At 36.0% G+C, this 16,959-nt stretch overlaps 1 protein-coding gene across 2 annotated transcripts in view; it reads left to right on the top strand.

Annotated features, from left to right (window-relative positions):
• SNX13 (sorting nexin 13) overlaps positions 1–16,959 on the top strand; it is a 65,314-nt gene that overhangs the window by 20,532 nt on the left and 27,823 nt on the right. For both annotated transcript variants that reach the window (XM_064704427.1, XM_064704428.1), the window contains exons 2-9: positions 296–408; positions 6,432–6,534; positions 10,689–10,778; positions 11,192–11,313; positions 13,625–13,746; positions 13,893–13,994; positions 14,659–14,747; positions 15,200–15,283. In XM_064704427.1, the coding sequence (XP_064560497.1) occupies positions 296–408; positions 6,432–6,534; positions 10,689–10,778; positions 11,192–11,313; positions 13,625–13,746; positions 13,893–13,994; positions 14,659–14,747; positions 15,200–15,283 (825 nt within the window). The remainder of the gene's footprint in view (positions 1–295; positions 409–6,431; positions 6,535–10,688; positions 10,779–11,191; positions 11,314–13,624; positions 13,747–13,892; positions 13,995–14,658; positions 14,748–15,199; positions 15,284–16,959) is intronic.

The raw sequence follows: 16,959 nt of genomic DNA, 5'->3' as shown, positions 1-16,959 counted from the left end.
AATGTGGCACCTTAAAGGATGATAGTTTTATCTGAAAAAAGAGATGAGGAACAGTATTTGAAAGAAAAGTACTCTAATGTTGGCTAAACTGGATTAGTGGCCCACAATATAATGGGGGACATATTTGATAGCAATATACTCTTAAAAACAAGGGTAATTTTTTATTTCATCAAGCAGAGCCTGTATCTGGTTAACATGTATCAAACATTATAGAAAGTACAAGTATTGCTCTGGAGACTTAAAATTGTATGAATATAATATTAATTATTGCTTTTCTGTATGTTCTTGTTTACAGACCAGTCTTTCCATATGGGGATGGGGAAGTCTTGGCCTTGTGCTTTTTCTAGTAACTTTTGGACCCTTCGCTATATTTTACTTTGCATTTTATATCCTCTGCTTTGTGGGTGGGTAAGTATATTACTTAGTGTTTTGTTTAATTTGCTGTGAAAGTAAAATTTTAATGGGTGTGTTAGCAAAGAGCTTGCTCTGAACATCTGAAGTGGCTTTATGTAATTAATGTTTCCCTATTTGAGCACCTCTTTATGGGCGAAATTTTTGTAATTGAAATCCCAATTTAGCCATTTTTAGTGGATGTTAGAGGACAAATGCTTACATAAAAACAGTGGTAAATTCAGTTCATACTTTTTATTAGTGTCAGTTCTTTTCCCAGGTACTTCTATGTATTTATGTTTCCTTTTCTATCACAATCTCATTTTCCTATCTAAGGCACTTGATTAATGGGAATGGATGTTGTCCTCTGTGTGTGGAAATAATGTTACACTTGGAACAAGTAGATCAGTTCATCAGCTGTGGACTTTTCACATGTTACCTATATAGGCAGGAAGGAAGCAAATGTGAAGTTTAGCACCATTATTACATTGTATATTATGATGTTTGCCTTGTAACCATTAAAACATTTTTAATGGCAAGTTAGAATGGCTTAGTGAGATATTCTTTTTACCTTCTTATTTGATACTATACAGAATGTATGTATAGTCCTGTATATCTCATAAAGATGTAATAGAGTGTAGTAGCTAGAATTAGAACTGCTACACTTGGTTTTCAACTGTATTAGGCTTGGTATTTCATCTCTGAGAAATCAGAATAGTCAGTCTGTTAGAAAAAGGATTTAGTTAAGGTAAAACTAACTTGAGGCAAAACTACTTTTAAGTCTTTATACAGGTATGGTTTGCATATTTTGTTACCTGTTTGTCCAGGGCAAAAGTCAGAGTTTATCCAAAGGGCAAGAGTGCATCTGCTTGCTGTTTTGTCTTTCTACTTCTTTAGTACTTGCAGTATGGAAAATGACATGGAGTATAATAATTTCTTAAGACATTATCCTCCATTCTTGCACAGTTTCAGTTGTTTGGTTTTTCAAAGCTAACAGTCAAAGCAGGGTCTCAGAGCATGTCTGAAGTCAGCCACAGTTTGGCACCATTAAACTGCATGTGGTGCCTGAGCCCATTCATTCCCAAGTCAGCTCTCATATCTCTTTGCTGTGGTTATTGGGCTGCTTTGATTCATTTTTGTAGCTAGTCAGTAAACATTGATCTTGTTAAGGATAAATTCATCTAGTGGTGGTGTATCTGTTGGAGCAGAGTGTTTACTTACATATGTAGATGTGAAGTCTAAGCCCTTACAGTAGAATGTCATCACTTCATTACTTCATATACATCTTGGCTGTGATCTGGCCCTTTTTTACACTGTTAATCTTTTTCAGAGTGACACACTTACTTTAACATTCAGCACACAGAACTGTGAGTGCTAACTAGGCCAAATGGGTTTATATCTAAATTATTCTTGCCTGCTTTTTTTTTTGTTTGTTTGTTTGTTTTGGGGTTTTTTGTTTAATTAATTCCCCTGAAGTTTCACAAAATGCTTGGTCATTCTTCTGTTAGAAACAAACAGAAATTGTTACTCCATAATTTTTGCACTTACAATTAGCAATTATATGTCATCATATATTTACATTTAGAAAACAAAACTTTAGTTTTCGTTTATAATTATAGTGGTTTGTTCTTTGTGTCAGGGGTGGTAAGCATTCACCCTGCAACTAACTTTAGTATGACTAACATACTAAAGTTATGGGTTTAATATATAAATACATAATTTTTACATTATTATTTATATAATAATATATAAATTATATATTTATATATTATTATAAATACATAAAATTTACTGTACACTTCTCTGGAGTAAAATAGCTATTTTGGATATGGATTTTTTGTGATTGAATTTTTTTATTGAAACTTGAATTTCACACAGTCTTCTAGGTCTTTATATTTTGTTCAAAAAAGAAGTGGCACGTGTCAAAGCTTTTTGACTCCCAGTAGCCAGAAGTCCAGCTTTTGTCCCATTTTGCAGGTTCAACAGAAGAAAATGCTGAATCACAGCTGGTCACAGTCTTAGTATTGGCCTAAGCACTTAAATAATATATCAGTGAGCTGTGCAGGAAGACAATGGTGATGCTGTATCTGTGTCAATGTAATCAATCTGTTTATACTGTGTAACTCCTATAATATTGTGGTGGTTTGACCAGGAAGGAGTGGGAATTCTGGGATGCTGTGGTCAAACCAATGGATGTTCGGAGTTTGATACTGACACCTGGTGTAGCCAGTGGGGTTTGGACACACCTCCGAGAATACACAGGGGTTAAAAAGCAGGGCTCTGCCCCTGGCAGGCTCTCTTGGGACGTCGTGGAGAAGAAGTCGGATCTCCCTCCCCTGTCCAGCCGCTGCTGCTGGGCGGGGGAGGGGCAGCCACGTGGTAGGCCCGGGGCCTGGACAGAGATGGGAGGTGAGGAGGCCCTCGAGGATGGAAGGGTGGAAGATCCCAGGGAGTCAGCCCTCGGCAGCCATCCCCCCCCAGGAGGGAGAGAGAGAGCCGGCGACACCGAATGTGATAGCAGCTGGCCCAGGAGAAGAAAGGGGGGGAAGAGTGCCCGGCCGGAGCGGCAGCGTGTGGGCAGCGTGTGTGGGAGTGCCGCAGCTCCGGGACAGACAGAGACTGAAAGTTTTAACCCCTTTCTTTCATGATTGGGGCCTTGCAAAAAATGCTGATCCTCCTCGAAGCTGAATAAGAAGGGAGATAAGAGATGAGATGAGACAAGGACCTGGCCCAAAGAACGTGGAGATGATTGAATGGGGAGAGATGATTTGGAGTGGCCTTTTGGCTGGACTTTTCTTGTGGCCATGGACCCAGTTTGTTCCTGTGACACAGAGACTGCACTTAGGGGGAAGCAGTGGCTCAGAACCAGGAGGGTTCATTGTGAGGACCCCCCGGCCCCAGGGGGTTGGAAAAATATGGGGGGGACAGATGTCCCAAAGCAGAGACTGTGCCTTTTTGGAGTGAGACAAGGCATCCTTGAAAGACAACCCTAAAAGCAGCTCTGGCCATGCACAGTGGTGAGAGCACTGGGCATGGAAGGAAGATGTCACAAGCAGCAAAAGGACTTTTTCCGGGCGGTGCCGAAGTGACAGGGAAGCACACGAGGTTTCAGTGTGTTTCCAGGGGAAGCCTGTGGAACAAGAAGGACTCCTTTCCTCTTCATGAACTGAAGTTTGAGTCTACTAAAGTGTGGTGCCAGGCTGGGCAGTTGGTGATTTGGGAGAATGTATCGGATTGGGAAAGTCAGGTAGTGGGGAGGAGGAAAGTGGTTTTTTGTAAGGTTTTCAATTTTTTTTCTTTTCCTTATAGTTTTTTCCCTATTTTCCTGTAGTTTAGGTAATAAAGTGTTCTTTATGTTTAAGTTGGAGCCTGTTTTGCTTATTACTGGTCACATCTCACAGCAGACACCAGGGTGAGGGCATTTTTCATGGGGGCACTGGCTCTGTGCCAGGCTCAAACCATGACAAATATGCTGGTTATTTCTTTTTGATATGCACTCAACTCTGTGATTGCACAGATGACTTGTAGTAAATGTACTATTGTTTTTGGTGTAGATGGAAGAATACTGAAACCATTTGTATATATGAATAAAAGTTCAAAATCACAATTTCTCTGTATTTCATTTTGTTTTGTTTCAAGACTGATTTATAAAATGTTAGCCTTTTTCCATTCAGTGATCATTCACTTAGGGAACTGAGCTCAAAAGCAGGAGGCTGAAGATAGATATTCTTTACTTAACCTGTGTAGAGTATTACAGAGTGGTATTCTTTTTTCTTCTCATTCAAGTACTGGTGTAGACCCCTTTAACTGAGTGCTGAGCCTGTCTGTTACCATCTGCCTTTCCTACTAAGAGTGTTTACTATCTTTTTCCTTCCCTCTTTCAGCCCTAAGGAGGTGAAATAAAAATGATGTGAATTGTGGTTTTGCCAAATATAAAAATTGAAATTTCTTGGAAATTTCAATTGACATTTCTTGAAATCAATTGCTTTGCCATTTAAAAATATTTGCTCTGTGATCAAATCCCATCATTATTGATACTCAGTTACATCCATGTATATGTGACTGTCTGGCTCCATTAATGATTGTAACTGCTGACCAAATCAGGAATGGTTCTGTAGCTGCTTTTTGACTTTCACAAAGCATTCAGCTGAGACTGTTACTTTTCAGACTTGAGGGGAAGGTGATTAATCTGTGGTCTTCATTTTTTTAATCTTTTTCCTTTGTTCTGTTGTTAATCTACCCTTGAAAAAGCTGGCCATCCAGTAATCTTTGGAAAAAAAAATTAAATGAAGCAAAATTCAATCTTTTCCTTTTTCTGGTCTATTCATTTACAAAAGACTATGGAATATTTCTCATTCATGTATTGAAAATTATCTTGATGAATTAAATAAGCATTTACACTAGAAGGTTCAAGTTTGCTAACAGATGTCCTGAATGTTTAGACTATGTATCCTTCTCTAATGCTCACAAGATTATACATTAGAGAATAAAGTGTGTTAGTTTCTGCCAGAAAAGAAGCAGCTCCTAGCATTTCAAGCATAAAACTGATAATACTTCAAGGCATCTAAGAAGAGTAGCCTTTTATAAACCATATTGGTGGTATTAGTATTTTTGAATGAGTCATTAACTTTAAAAGTATTAAAATATTTGAGAGAAAACTGAGATATAATCTATAGGTAGTTATTTCCAAGGCGTCATTCTTTTTGAATAAAAGAAGTAAGTGGCTGATAGATGTTTGAAGTTAAAGTTGATTTTATGCCAAACTTGAGTATACTGTTTTCTTTAAAATACTACTGAAGTTTCTAATAGCAGGCACAGATAATCAAAAGAATATCCAAACTTAAATAATTAAAAACAAACCAAAACATAGTGAAACTAATACTGTGATTTTTCTAAGCAAGTTCTTGTCTGTGAACTCTGATAGGTGTTATGAATTTAAAGTTGCAGGGAGCAGGAGGGCAATTGAACCTGCTTTTATTTCTTACTGTCATATGGCAGGCAAGGATGGCTGTAATGGAATTAGAGTATCCAGTGAATTCCTTTTATACATTGTCAAGTTACTGATAATAATCTGAGTAGCTTTTTTTTTCTTTCCCTCTTTCATGGAATTAACGACACAGCTTCTGAATTACTGGACTTCTGGGGGGCTTAAAAAGAATTTTTTTTTTAATTTTGGGAATTAAAACCTCTAAATGGCATATTTTAGCTTGGATAGGATTTTTTCTGTAATCTTCTAAGTGATAGTATCATATATCAACAGCAATCTATATTAAAAGAACTTTAACTTCAGCACATTTCTGGCCTGGAATAGCTTTGTAAGTTGCTGTGGTCACAAATGCTGGTCAGCTGGCCTTTAAATGGAATGCTTTGAAATTTGTGTAAAAAACTGTGTGTGTTTAGCCATCCCAAGATAAATCTATTTCCTTTTTTTCTTTGCTTGATATTTCAAAGGTGCTTATGCTAGAATTGGGACAGACACTACATTTTCGTCTCTTTCTTAGTAAAGCCAGCTTGATGTTCATGTGTTCTTGTGCTGTACATAAATTCTTGCTGTTCTAGAAGGGTAAGCACAATGTCTAAACATGTGCAGTGGTTAGTTGTGCTTGCTGCATCAGTTTATTCCTGGACTGTGATTTTGTGGCTTACACTACAGTGGAGCAACCTACAGAGTTTATTTCTCCATAGTATTGGAGACTCTTCATATAAAAGCAGCCAAAGCAACTTCTCTATGTACCCCTTTTCCCAAGTGCTGATATTTGTGGGCACAGGCAGTGTGCCATCCCAGCAGGCACACTGTAGCATAGACAGTGCTACTTAGATCTCCTCTGTGGTAAATATATCAAGACAGACAGTACAAGACTGGGAAATTTCATACTTAGGGTTGTGTCAGTTATTTTGAGCAGCATGTTACAGTGTGAAAAAGCACAAGAGTAAACAGTGAGGATTATCATGTTTTGTCATTTTATAGCTTTCTGTTAAGTATTTTCTAGAGGTAGCAAATGTGGCTATTGTTGTACCTGGTCTTTGTTTTTCTATTCTAGGGGTTTTGTGGTTACTCTTTTATTTGGAAAAAGCAATTCAGAAAAATACCTTGAGCAGTGTGAACATTCATTTCTCCCTTGTACATCGGTTGGAATCCCTAAGGTAAGGAAGGTTTTCTGGTCTTAACTTACAGATGAGATTTTATAACTTGGTTAGAAATAATCAGTTTTAATGTAAGAATTATGCCCATTTCTCAAGGTAAAGGAGACTGCTTTTATCTTTTGAGTCAGCTGCAATGTGTAAATTAAATGACATATTTTTCCTTTATGAAATACAAGTTTTTAATAAGTTATGAAAAGTTTGGTGAGTGGCCTTTTTGCTTAAGTCTTTTAATATTTTAAAATAAATCTGAAAGTATACTCTAAACTTTAAAGTAAGGTCACTGCTCCAGATGAAAAGTACAAAGGTTAAGGCTGAAAAAAGAAAAGTCAGCAGTCAGTTAATGTTTCTGTTCTGTTAATGAAACCTCATTTTGGATGGCTAAGATTCTTGGTGCTATATAGACTTTAGTGCTTCTGTTACATAGGTTGTTACTTAATGTCCTGTGTTTTGAGAGCAGATTTAGAGAAGTTTTTCTGTTTTTTAAATTTCCTCTATATGCTGAAACTTTTTTTTATGTTAATGTTGTATTTTGGGTTCAGTATGTATGTACTGGTTGCTTTATCAAAGAATAAAATCTTGTGGACTTTTTTGTGTACTCTTTGCAAATGCAGTAGTTTGACATCTGATTTGAGTAGGGACTATTGACACAGCACTTTCCTCAACTGACCTGTCTCAGCTAATCTCTGGATTTAAATTTTGTAATACAAAGGTATTTGTTTTTAGCTGACTTATGAAATGCTATTTGAATTTGTTCACCAAATAAAATGTGTTTGTCTTCTACAATCGTGTTTTCTCTTTTGCCACTGCACTAAAGTAGCATTAACAAGGGTAGGTAAGCTTTGCAGTAGCAGTGCTAGTAGAGATGAGTCCCAGCCAAAACCCAACATGTTGTTTTGTGATTCCTGTTTGCTATTTCTGTATTAAATTGCTGCTGACTTGTATGTAAAATAATATTTTAACTTCAATTTTTTTTATGTTTAAAGTCATTTGGGACCTAAGTGGTCTTGAAGAATGAATATTCTTTCTAGTGGTTGGTGTGTATAGATTATATTTCTTCCATGTACCAACTACAAGCTGAATTCACCTGAACATGAAATTGTTTTGTGATAGTCTGAGGAGTAATCTGGTGATATTGGTTCTTTATAAGATGCTCTTTTCATCAGAGTTTTGTTGGTAGTTTTGGAGCATTTTTGGTACTTAGAGATTTTCTTTAGGCTAGGATAAATGTTCAAATGCTTGATTTTACAGAAATTAGTAATAATACAGAGCATCAAAGTTGAGGATGGATGTAATGTGTAGAATGTACCATACATTGCAACACCAGTTCTGATGCTGATAGGTTTCCTTCACTGCTGCAGATTATACTTACTAGCGAATATATAGTGAATACCTCACATTAAGGAGAATACTTAAGGTACATTTGATGGAAGATTGTATACCTTTCTATGATTTGTTTGTTTTGCTTGTTTGCATACAAACAGAGAGGCTTAAAAATTAGGCTTAGACTTGCTTTTCATTTTGCGAGTCACATATAACTTCTGTGTCATGAATGTACAGGATGATGCAATAATGAACTAGCTCTGCATGATATACAGTTGTCTGTAGGCTTGTTTTAAAACAATGTTGAGTGAAAGTTAAATTTATAACCTTCTGAACTGTTAACTTGAATGCTACTTTCAGTTGAAATTACAGTTTCACCCCAGCTTCAACAGAAGTATGAAATGTTTGGTTATGGTAGTTGATGTCTCTAAGCTTTACCCAAAAGACCAAGAGTAGGCTTGGTGCAATGTTGCCAAAGTACAGTAAGAAAATAGTGATAACAACTCACAAGCAGTAGTTGTATGTTGGATCCCTACATAGTCTTGGGGTCTCTTTGAGTCAGTGGGTCATATCCTATGTCACAGATTTGAGGCAGATGTGTAAATGCCCTGTGTCTTGTTCTCTCATGAAACCCTGCAATTGAGGAAATAGTAGGGCAGTCTAAATGAGGCATATTTCATATTTGACAGTTAGCTAACAGTGTCAAAGAGGACTTCAAAAATACCCATTAGTGCAGTGAAACAGAAGTCTGAAATAACTTAGTGCAGTTAGATGCTTGTGGAGCCTGGATTTGTTTGTGCTGCATCTCATTTTGTGGAGTCTGTCTCTTGCGTTCCACCCAGGTGATTCCTCCCTGTTTAAAATTAAGCGAGGAGAGGTGTCAAATAGAATAATAACAAGTGATACCCATTTTTCCTAACCAATGATTTAACACTGGTAGAGTGCATCAGACTAATTGTGAGTGAAGTGACAGTCAAATGGGACAGTTGTCACGTGAGTTGGGTCCTTCCTTTAAGTCTGTCTTCGGTGTCAGCATCTGCAAGGCAGAAGTAAAACCAAAAGTGCTTTCCAAGTGAGACTAGAGTCAGCTGTTGTACCTACAAGGGAATAAAAGCACATACTCTGAAGTTTAGATATTTTCAGACATATCAAAAGCAAATTAAATTATACTGCAGACACTTAAAGCTTTCACTGGAGTTAAAGAATATGAAAAATGGTCTAATCTTGTAGTTGGCTCTGCTTTGAACAGAAGGTTGGACAAGATGAATTCCTGAAATCCAGGTCAAAACCTGGATCCTGTGAGCATGCGAACATTCAAATTTTTTACCAAGTAATCTTGAATATTCTCTGTGTCCCTCTCTTTCTTGTGCCTGCTGCTGTTTTTACTGCTGTGTTTTCCTCTCTGTTTTCCAAATGTGGTTTATGCATGCAGTCCTTCAAGATTATTTATTAACAGTTTTGTCTGGTAATTTGTAATATGCTGTGCATAGTAAAGATGTTTAATTATTTGGCTCTGTATAATTTTGGTGGTTTTGACACAATGAACACAAAAATACATTTCAAATTCATTAGTGGATTAGTGCAAATTCATTGGTGGAATATGCTAATTGTTTGAATGTGACCCATTCTTATTTGTATTAAAGTAGCATTGGAGGTTCGCTTGCCTTGAAAGTTAAAAAATATACAGAACTTTGCAACAAAGTATATCTGTATTGTGATACAGAGTTGCTTTTATAGGAAGATGATTTTTTTTCTGGCCTCCGGTATTTCACTGCCATTCACTGTTAACTGATTGGAATGAGAGATACTTAAGGCGAGTTTTATTCACATAGAATAAAAAACCTTGGATATATGGTTTATAATTCCTTCATTTATGGTTTTGGCAGTTCTTCTTTTTTTTTTTTTCCAATATAGTCATAACTTTCTCTCTAGATCAAAGAAATTACTGGTTTATGTGAACTATAGTGTAAGTTGTTGGGTTGTTATTTCTGTGAAAATAGAGGAGTTTATTGCTGATTGCATTGAAATTTTGTAGAAAGACACTGCATTAGTCCACTTGAGAGAAGCCCTGATAAAGGGAGTTCTTCTTCAGTATGTCACTTGCCAAAAGTCAGCTCTGATGAGGTCATTCTTGGACTTAACTGCTTTGAGATGCAAATCCTTCTATAAAGTAATTTCTTTCCCTCTTCATCAATTACTTTCCAAAGGCTCATCTGTTGAGTAGCAATGGTACAAGTAAAGTAATTTCTCTTCTGGCATATAGAATAAACTGAGGTGGGTAAAGAAACCAAAAACCCAACTGAAAATTATCTGTCTGAGATTGTACAGTCAAGTTCACAAGCAGGAGGGGAACTAGAGCCTTGGACAAAAACTACCTTGTGCTGTTGTTGTGTCTCCCCTTTCCCTCCTTTCCTGACCCTTTGAGTTTTATTTCCTTCTGATTTAGTAATTTAGTGAACACTTGCTAAATTTAGCAAGAAGTAGGTTTTCAAGAGTTTGTTGTCATTATGTACTATATAGAAAAAAATACAGAAAATATTGCTGCCAAGAGAGGTGGTGGCCCCGTCCCTGGAAACATTCCAGGTCAGGTTGAACAGGGCTCTGAGCAACCTGATGTCGCTCAAGATGTCCCAGATCATTGCAGGGGGGGTTGAACTAGACCTTCCAACCCAACTAATTGTTTGATTCTATGATTATATCTTCTCTATAAATTATAATAATATAGAAAATATATAAAGTCATTACTGGGTGTATACATATATATCATAAGTAGTAGAGCTGTTTTTTAATTAGAGCTAAACCCTACAAAATTACATTTCCCAATCTCTTTCAAGTGCATAGAAGAAATGAAACGTGAAGCCAGACCTATTAAGATTGACAGAAGACTGACAGGTGCAAATATAATTGATGAGCCTTTACAACAGGTAAGTTCTAACCAGGACTATTTATTATTTTTTACTTTATTACTTTGAAAGTGTTGACTGTGTAATACAGAAGTAGTTGACTGACAAATAGAATTTCAAAATTTTACCATATATGAGAGTGATAAATGAAAAACCCATGGGAGATGGGCCAGGATATTGGGCAATATTTAATATGTTTTTGGTGTATTTTATTTTCACAATGTAGTGGTGATAAAAACAATGTTTGCAAACCAGTCTGAAAAGAAGTTTCTGTGTGTGAATTTTAGGGTTTCACTCCTAGTTTCATAATGGAAAAGGAGTATTGTTCACTCTGGTAACCCTTTAGAAAAACCGCTATCATGTTATCAGGCACAAAAAACTGTTATATATTTCTTTTGTCCTTTTTCATTAGTTCTTTTTTTTTTAATTATCAGGTAATCCAGTTTTCCCTGAGAGACTATGTGCAGTATTGGTATTACACACTAAGTGATGATGAATCCTTTCTTCTGGAAATTAGGCAGGCTCTTCAGTATGCACTTGTTCAGTTTTCTGCCAGGTAAGATTTGTTTTTACTTACATCAATATACTGTGGGTTGTATGGCAGTAGGTAAGTGGTTAGGTTTATCTACTACAATAGTTCACTGCATTTTACAGAAAGAACATAAAAAAATTTAAGATTTTAATATAAGAAATATGATCCTTTGTTGATCCCCTAGGGAAATAATGGAGATGGCAGTGTTTAAAGTCATAATCTTTTGCAAAATGGCCATTTCAAAATTTAGATTGTCTAAAATCACTGAACTGCTATTTTTTTTTTCCTTTTTTACAACTTAAGCATTAAGTTTGTGAATCATTACTTCTTTGTATTCTTCATGTAAAGAGTAGGGCCACTCCCAAGGTAAGTCTGAATTCAGTCCAAAAGTCTGAATTCAACATATGTATCACCTCAGATAATTTTTAGAAGCAGTATGGCTCTTCCATATGTAAGAACAATGGGTATTTTAGAAAAAATATTAGTCTGGGAAGTGAAATAGAATGTCACATATGCAAACTTTTTTTTAAAAGCAGGATTGATTGAGGAAAAATGGATAGTTTGTTAATTACCCCTTATTCTGCTGCTGATCCCTGATTTCCTGCTACTTGATTAGCAGCTTGTCTTGGAAATTCACTTCTTGAGTATGGCTGATTTCTTCATCCAGATGCCCTGTGCCTTTATATCCATATACTTGTTTGTTGAGTTTTTATTTCTGTTGTTTATCCCACTGTGCTTATTGTTACTTGCTTTCTCTGCAAAAGAGTTTGTGGGTCACCTAAATATAAGTAGCTTCCTTGCAATTTTAAGGTGTTGTAACCTTCTTCTGTTGACTTGTAGGTTAGTGTGCTTTTCTGACAGTGAGGGTCAAAGATGGAGAGCTGAGTTTAATACTACAAAAAATAATTATAATATACAATATAGTAAAATAATAAAAATCCTAGAAAACAGTATTGAAATGGTGAAAATTATGCTAAATAAACTGTTACAGCAACCAAACTTATGCATGAAATGGACCTGACTACCCAGCTTCAGTGTTTTTGTCTGTTTGGCACTGTCCATTTCATTGGACAGTGTTGAGCACTGAGTTTGTGTCAAAGTAGGTCAAATTCTTGCAGGTTTATTTTTCTTTCCTACGGTACTATAGCTCTTCAAAAATAGGCACATTTCCTGTGCAGTTGTGTTCTGCTGTAGAAAGCAAATCAATTTCACAGGCCTGCAGCAGTTCTTCCGCAGAAAAAATGATGTAGTGTATTTATAATGCCTGTAGTTAGATATAGCTGAAGCAGTTTAGGTTAGTACCATCACCTGTAGTTTCATACAGCCTGTCAGCTTCTGGGGAGAATGAATTCAGTGGGAATTGAGTATTCCCTGAGAGCTGCAGCTTTGGGAGCCTGTGGTAAGGCTGCCATCCAGAGGTTTTGTGTGGTTCTGTCTTGTGCGGATGGGGGATCTGGATTGTTTGCCTTTTGGGACGGCTCTGCTTCCTATTTACATGTCTAGATTTTGCAGTAGTCTTCCCTTTCTTCCAGAGTTCCTTGTCTCTTTCTCCTTGAGAAAAGAAAGAGTAGGTAAGGGAACAAAGACAAAAAAAGGAAGTGTTGTAGAAGGATTCTTGTTGTAACATCTTGAGAGTTCAGGCAATAAAATACTTAGTGTGGTGTAAGAGCTATTACTGGCATCAAAGTTCATTAAAATTCACAATCAGATTGTGAGCTTGCCTGTTTAGGCACAGATATCATAAAAATGTCTCTATCCTTTTCACACCACTAAGGAAGTAGTTTTATGTAAATCTTACAGTGACTATTTTCTGGTCGAAACCTATTTGTGTTGTCAGAAGAATATGCTAAGAACCTGATATAAGCTGTGGAATCAATTGTTGATTGATTAGACTGTGTTTAGTTTCAAGTGTGTGTTTTCTCACTGGTACATATTCTACAGGTTCAGAAGAAAATGCTTTGATTAGATGCCTTCCAAAATGGTAGAAAGTATGGCTGAAAAAGATCTGGAGATTATTTTAGTTTTGCGTTTTGAACTGTTTATATCAGGACTTCTCACAGATATTTGACAGTGTCACAAATCAGAACACTATTCTACATGCAAATGTTGACTTTCAACTAAATCAAACATAAATATTAATGTGGTGTAAGAGTGATATTTCACAATATTTAGGTTTTCAGTGGATAGGCAATTAGGAGACTGATTTATTTCTTTGCTTTTCCATGTTTACTGTCAGTGTGGTTCTTGGCAGGAAGGAATGAGAGGTAGGAATTTATTATTGTTCTTTGTGTTCACAATAAAATAATTACTTTCCATGGATGTCCTTTACTAATAGGTCAAAGGAAACAGACTGGCAGCCTTATTTCACTACACGACTTGTTGATGACTTTGGCACTCATCTTCGAGTTTTCAGAAAAGCTCAGCAAAGGATAGCAGAGAAAGGCAATCAGATGAAAGGTAATCTGAAGTATTTTTTTATTTTAGTCTAAGTAGGCTGGTATCTTATGTGTGTGAAATATAGTTAGCTTTATTTTATAATTCAAGTTCTCTCTCAAGTTTCTAGTCTTGACAAAAACATGCTTTTTAAATTTTCTTTTGCATAGATCAAGCTGAGGAACTTGTAGATACATTCTTTGAGGTTGAAGTTGAAATGGAAAAAGAAGTCTGTCGTGATCTAGTCTGCACTTCTCCCAAAGATGAAGAAGGTCTCTCAATATTATCTTCTGAGTAATTCTTTTAGTATGGGAAACTAAATTAAAGTACTAACATTTGTGTTCACAATATGAAATGCATTAAAATCTTAGCATATGACTTTCAAAGTGTGACGATCTACCACACATATATATTTCCTCTGATTTGTACATATTAATGTGATAACTAAAATGAAGCATGTAGCTATGTAAGTCCTCCTCCTTTCACTGGAAAAATTTGAAGATAAAAATATTTTTTCCTGGGAGGGAGGGGATGGTTTTGCAGATTCTTACTGCTTTTTGGTAGATGTGCCTTCCTTATCACTATTTTGTAGTCTTCCTGCAAAAAGCACTATATTTTTAGGTAAAGTGTTGAAGGAGAGGAAGAAAAACCACAATATGTTAAGTAAGGAAAATGCATTTGAGTTGGGTTGTTGGGGTTCTTTTTAATCTTGCAATTTGGCTTTTGTTCTCTTGGGTTTGAGGCAGATGTTTTTCATCAGTGCTGCTTATATTCCATCTCAAAGGTGTTACTGTAATGCTTGGAATGTAAGAGATACATGATTGTATGTTTGAACTCAGAATTAAGGATTTATCTATGGCATTTGGTGATATCAGGTAAGATGTGAAGGAACATAATGTAAAATTGTGCTGAAGGGTTTTTGTTTTCCTTCTCTAGGATTCCTAAGGGATCTGTGTGAGGTTTTACTGTATATATTGCTACCTCCTGGAGACTTCCAGAATAAGATCATGCGATACTTTGTCAGGGTAAGTATAGACTCTAAAAGCCATTCCAAATCTTTGGTTTAATGTCATAAAAAATGTTTCAACTGCTGGTCTTATTTTCTAAAATTGATCTAATTTAATATTAATGTATTTAAAAGCAGTAGAGTCTTGATAAGTATTTAATAGCAGAGAACAGTTTGTCTGAGATGTTTTTGAAGGTGATTTTAGCTCCATCATGACAAAAGCATGAGAAAGTGGATGTTGTTTATTTTGAGGTTGTTTTTTCTTGAGGAGGCTTTTCTTGTAATTTCTTGCAGTTGCAAATTACATTTGTAGTGTTAGTTGGAGGAAAATATGGTAGTGCCTATTAAATGTTTTCTGTAATTACACTTTTGTGTTTTAAGCTCCACACAGTGGTGTTTAAATTGTTGCAGTTATACTGGCTTTATGAATAAATGTATAACATGATGATATAAAAATCCTTTGTTTTTTAGGAAATCCTCTCTCGAGGAATTCTTCTTCCATTAATAAACCAGCTCAGTGATCCTGATTATATTAATCAGTATGTCATATGGATGGTAAGATTCGAAATTATTTAAATAATTTCTATTTCCAGAACATTTTCATATAAAGCTTTACTTGTATTCCCTATGATCATGATGGATAGGTGTCTGGTATAAACATTACCAATGGATATGTTGGCAGAGATAATGAACTTAGGGCTGCTATATTTAATTTTATACATACATACACATGGAGTCTATATATCTGCACTCTTCATTTTGATTGTTCAGCAGAAGTTGCCTGACTGAGGACTAATGTATCACAAAATGTAAAGTTCAGTCCTCTGACTGTTCTCCTTGGCTGTTTGGGAAGCATGGCAGTACCCGTGGAGGTGTTTTCCCCTGACTGTTTACAGTTTGGCCTTTCAAGCTTAAGATGCCTCAAGAATGAAAACTAAGAAAAAATTATTTTCTGCTAAGGAATTTCAGGGCAGTTATTCTAGGACTGTTTGTGTTAACCCTAAATAATTCAATGGAATGGGCAGAAACAATTTTTTAATCTTGATAACTCTCCAATGCACTTGTGAGAAAAGCCCCCAAACTTTTTAAAGTAGTATTGTATAGTAAAGCTAACATAAATAGAATATTTGTGCTTTAATTAACAATCTTGATTCTTTGCAAAGCAAGTTAAAACTTACTCTTATACGTTATTATCCTGTATAGTTCATAGATCAAGTTTAAATTTTTCCCCCCCCAAGTTGTCTCTTTTTATTCATATATTTTAGTCTTATAGTGTACATTCAAGTTCTATGAAAACACCCTTGCATTTCAAAGTTCTTCTTATGTATGGAATTATGGAATGGCTTTAAGGGTATATGTACAGTGTTTCCTTCACTGCAGCCTCCTTCATTTCATGTAAAAGTTTGCACACATTCTACAGGAACCTAGCTTTAGTAAGAAAAAAATAGTGCTCATCTGGACCAGAATTTTCAATTTTCAATTCCCCTTTCCTCCTACGTGTGTTCTTTATTTGTAACTTGGCCTCGTTCTTTATTTACTGCACACTGCCCCCGGCTGTGTCCAGAGATAGGATTCTGAGCTTTTTATAAAGCTTGCTGTTATGATAGTGATGTCCCAAATAACTAATTTTCAAAATTGCTTTCTGAGATGAAAAAGCAAATGTACTGGGCAAAAGATAAGGAAAAAGTTTAATACAAGTGATATGAAATGGAGATTGTTGCAGAAATTAAGGTCAGAAGTAGAGATGACTGAAATAAATCCTGGCTCCTTTTGGAACCTTTGACATAAAGTCACACTTGAATGAAACAATCAGTTTCTGGAAAAGAGAAGTTTAATTCCAGGTGTACCACAGTCCAATACTAGTTCTGTTGCAATAAAATACAAAGATTCAATACAAAATCAGAAGTTAATTCAAACTTCTCTCTTCACAAATTTACAAAATGTTTTAAGTTCAAGCCCTGCTTGTACGATTACTTTTAAAAGCAGATTTTTAGGGAGATTTTCCCATTTACTTTGATCAATGGTATCCAGTCTTCATTCTTTCTGCTTCGTGCAGCTCATGTCAATGCACTTCTTCAGTGCAGACCAAGTATTACATTTCCATATCAAAGTGAGCATTTATAAGAGATGTGGGTGAAGTGACTTTTTAAGCTTCAGCTGATTGAGTTCTAATGCTGCCTTTACCCTCAGCACCTGTTTGCACATGTTGTAAAGCTGCCAACCTTTCCCTG

The sequence above is a fragment of the Zonotrichia leucophrys genome, chromosome 2, assembly GCF_028769735.1.
Source record: "Zonotrichia leucophrys gambelii isolate GWCS_2022_RI chromosome 2, RI_Zleu_2.0, whole genome shotgun sequence".
Classification (NCBI taxonomy): Eukaryota; Metazoa; Chordata; class Aves; order Passeriformes; family Passerellidae; genus Zonotrichia; species Zonotrichia leucophrys.
The sequence above is the reverse complement of the archived record's forward strand: the minus strand, read 5'-3'. Positions and strand labels throughout refer to the sequence as shown.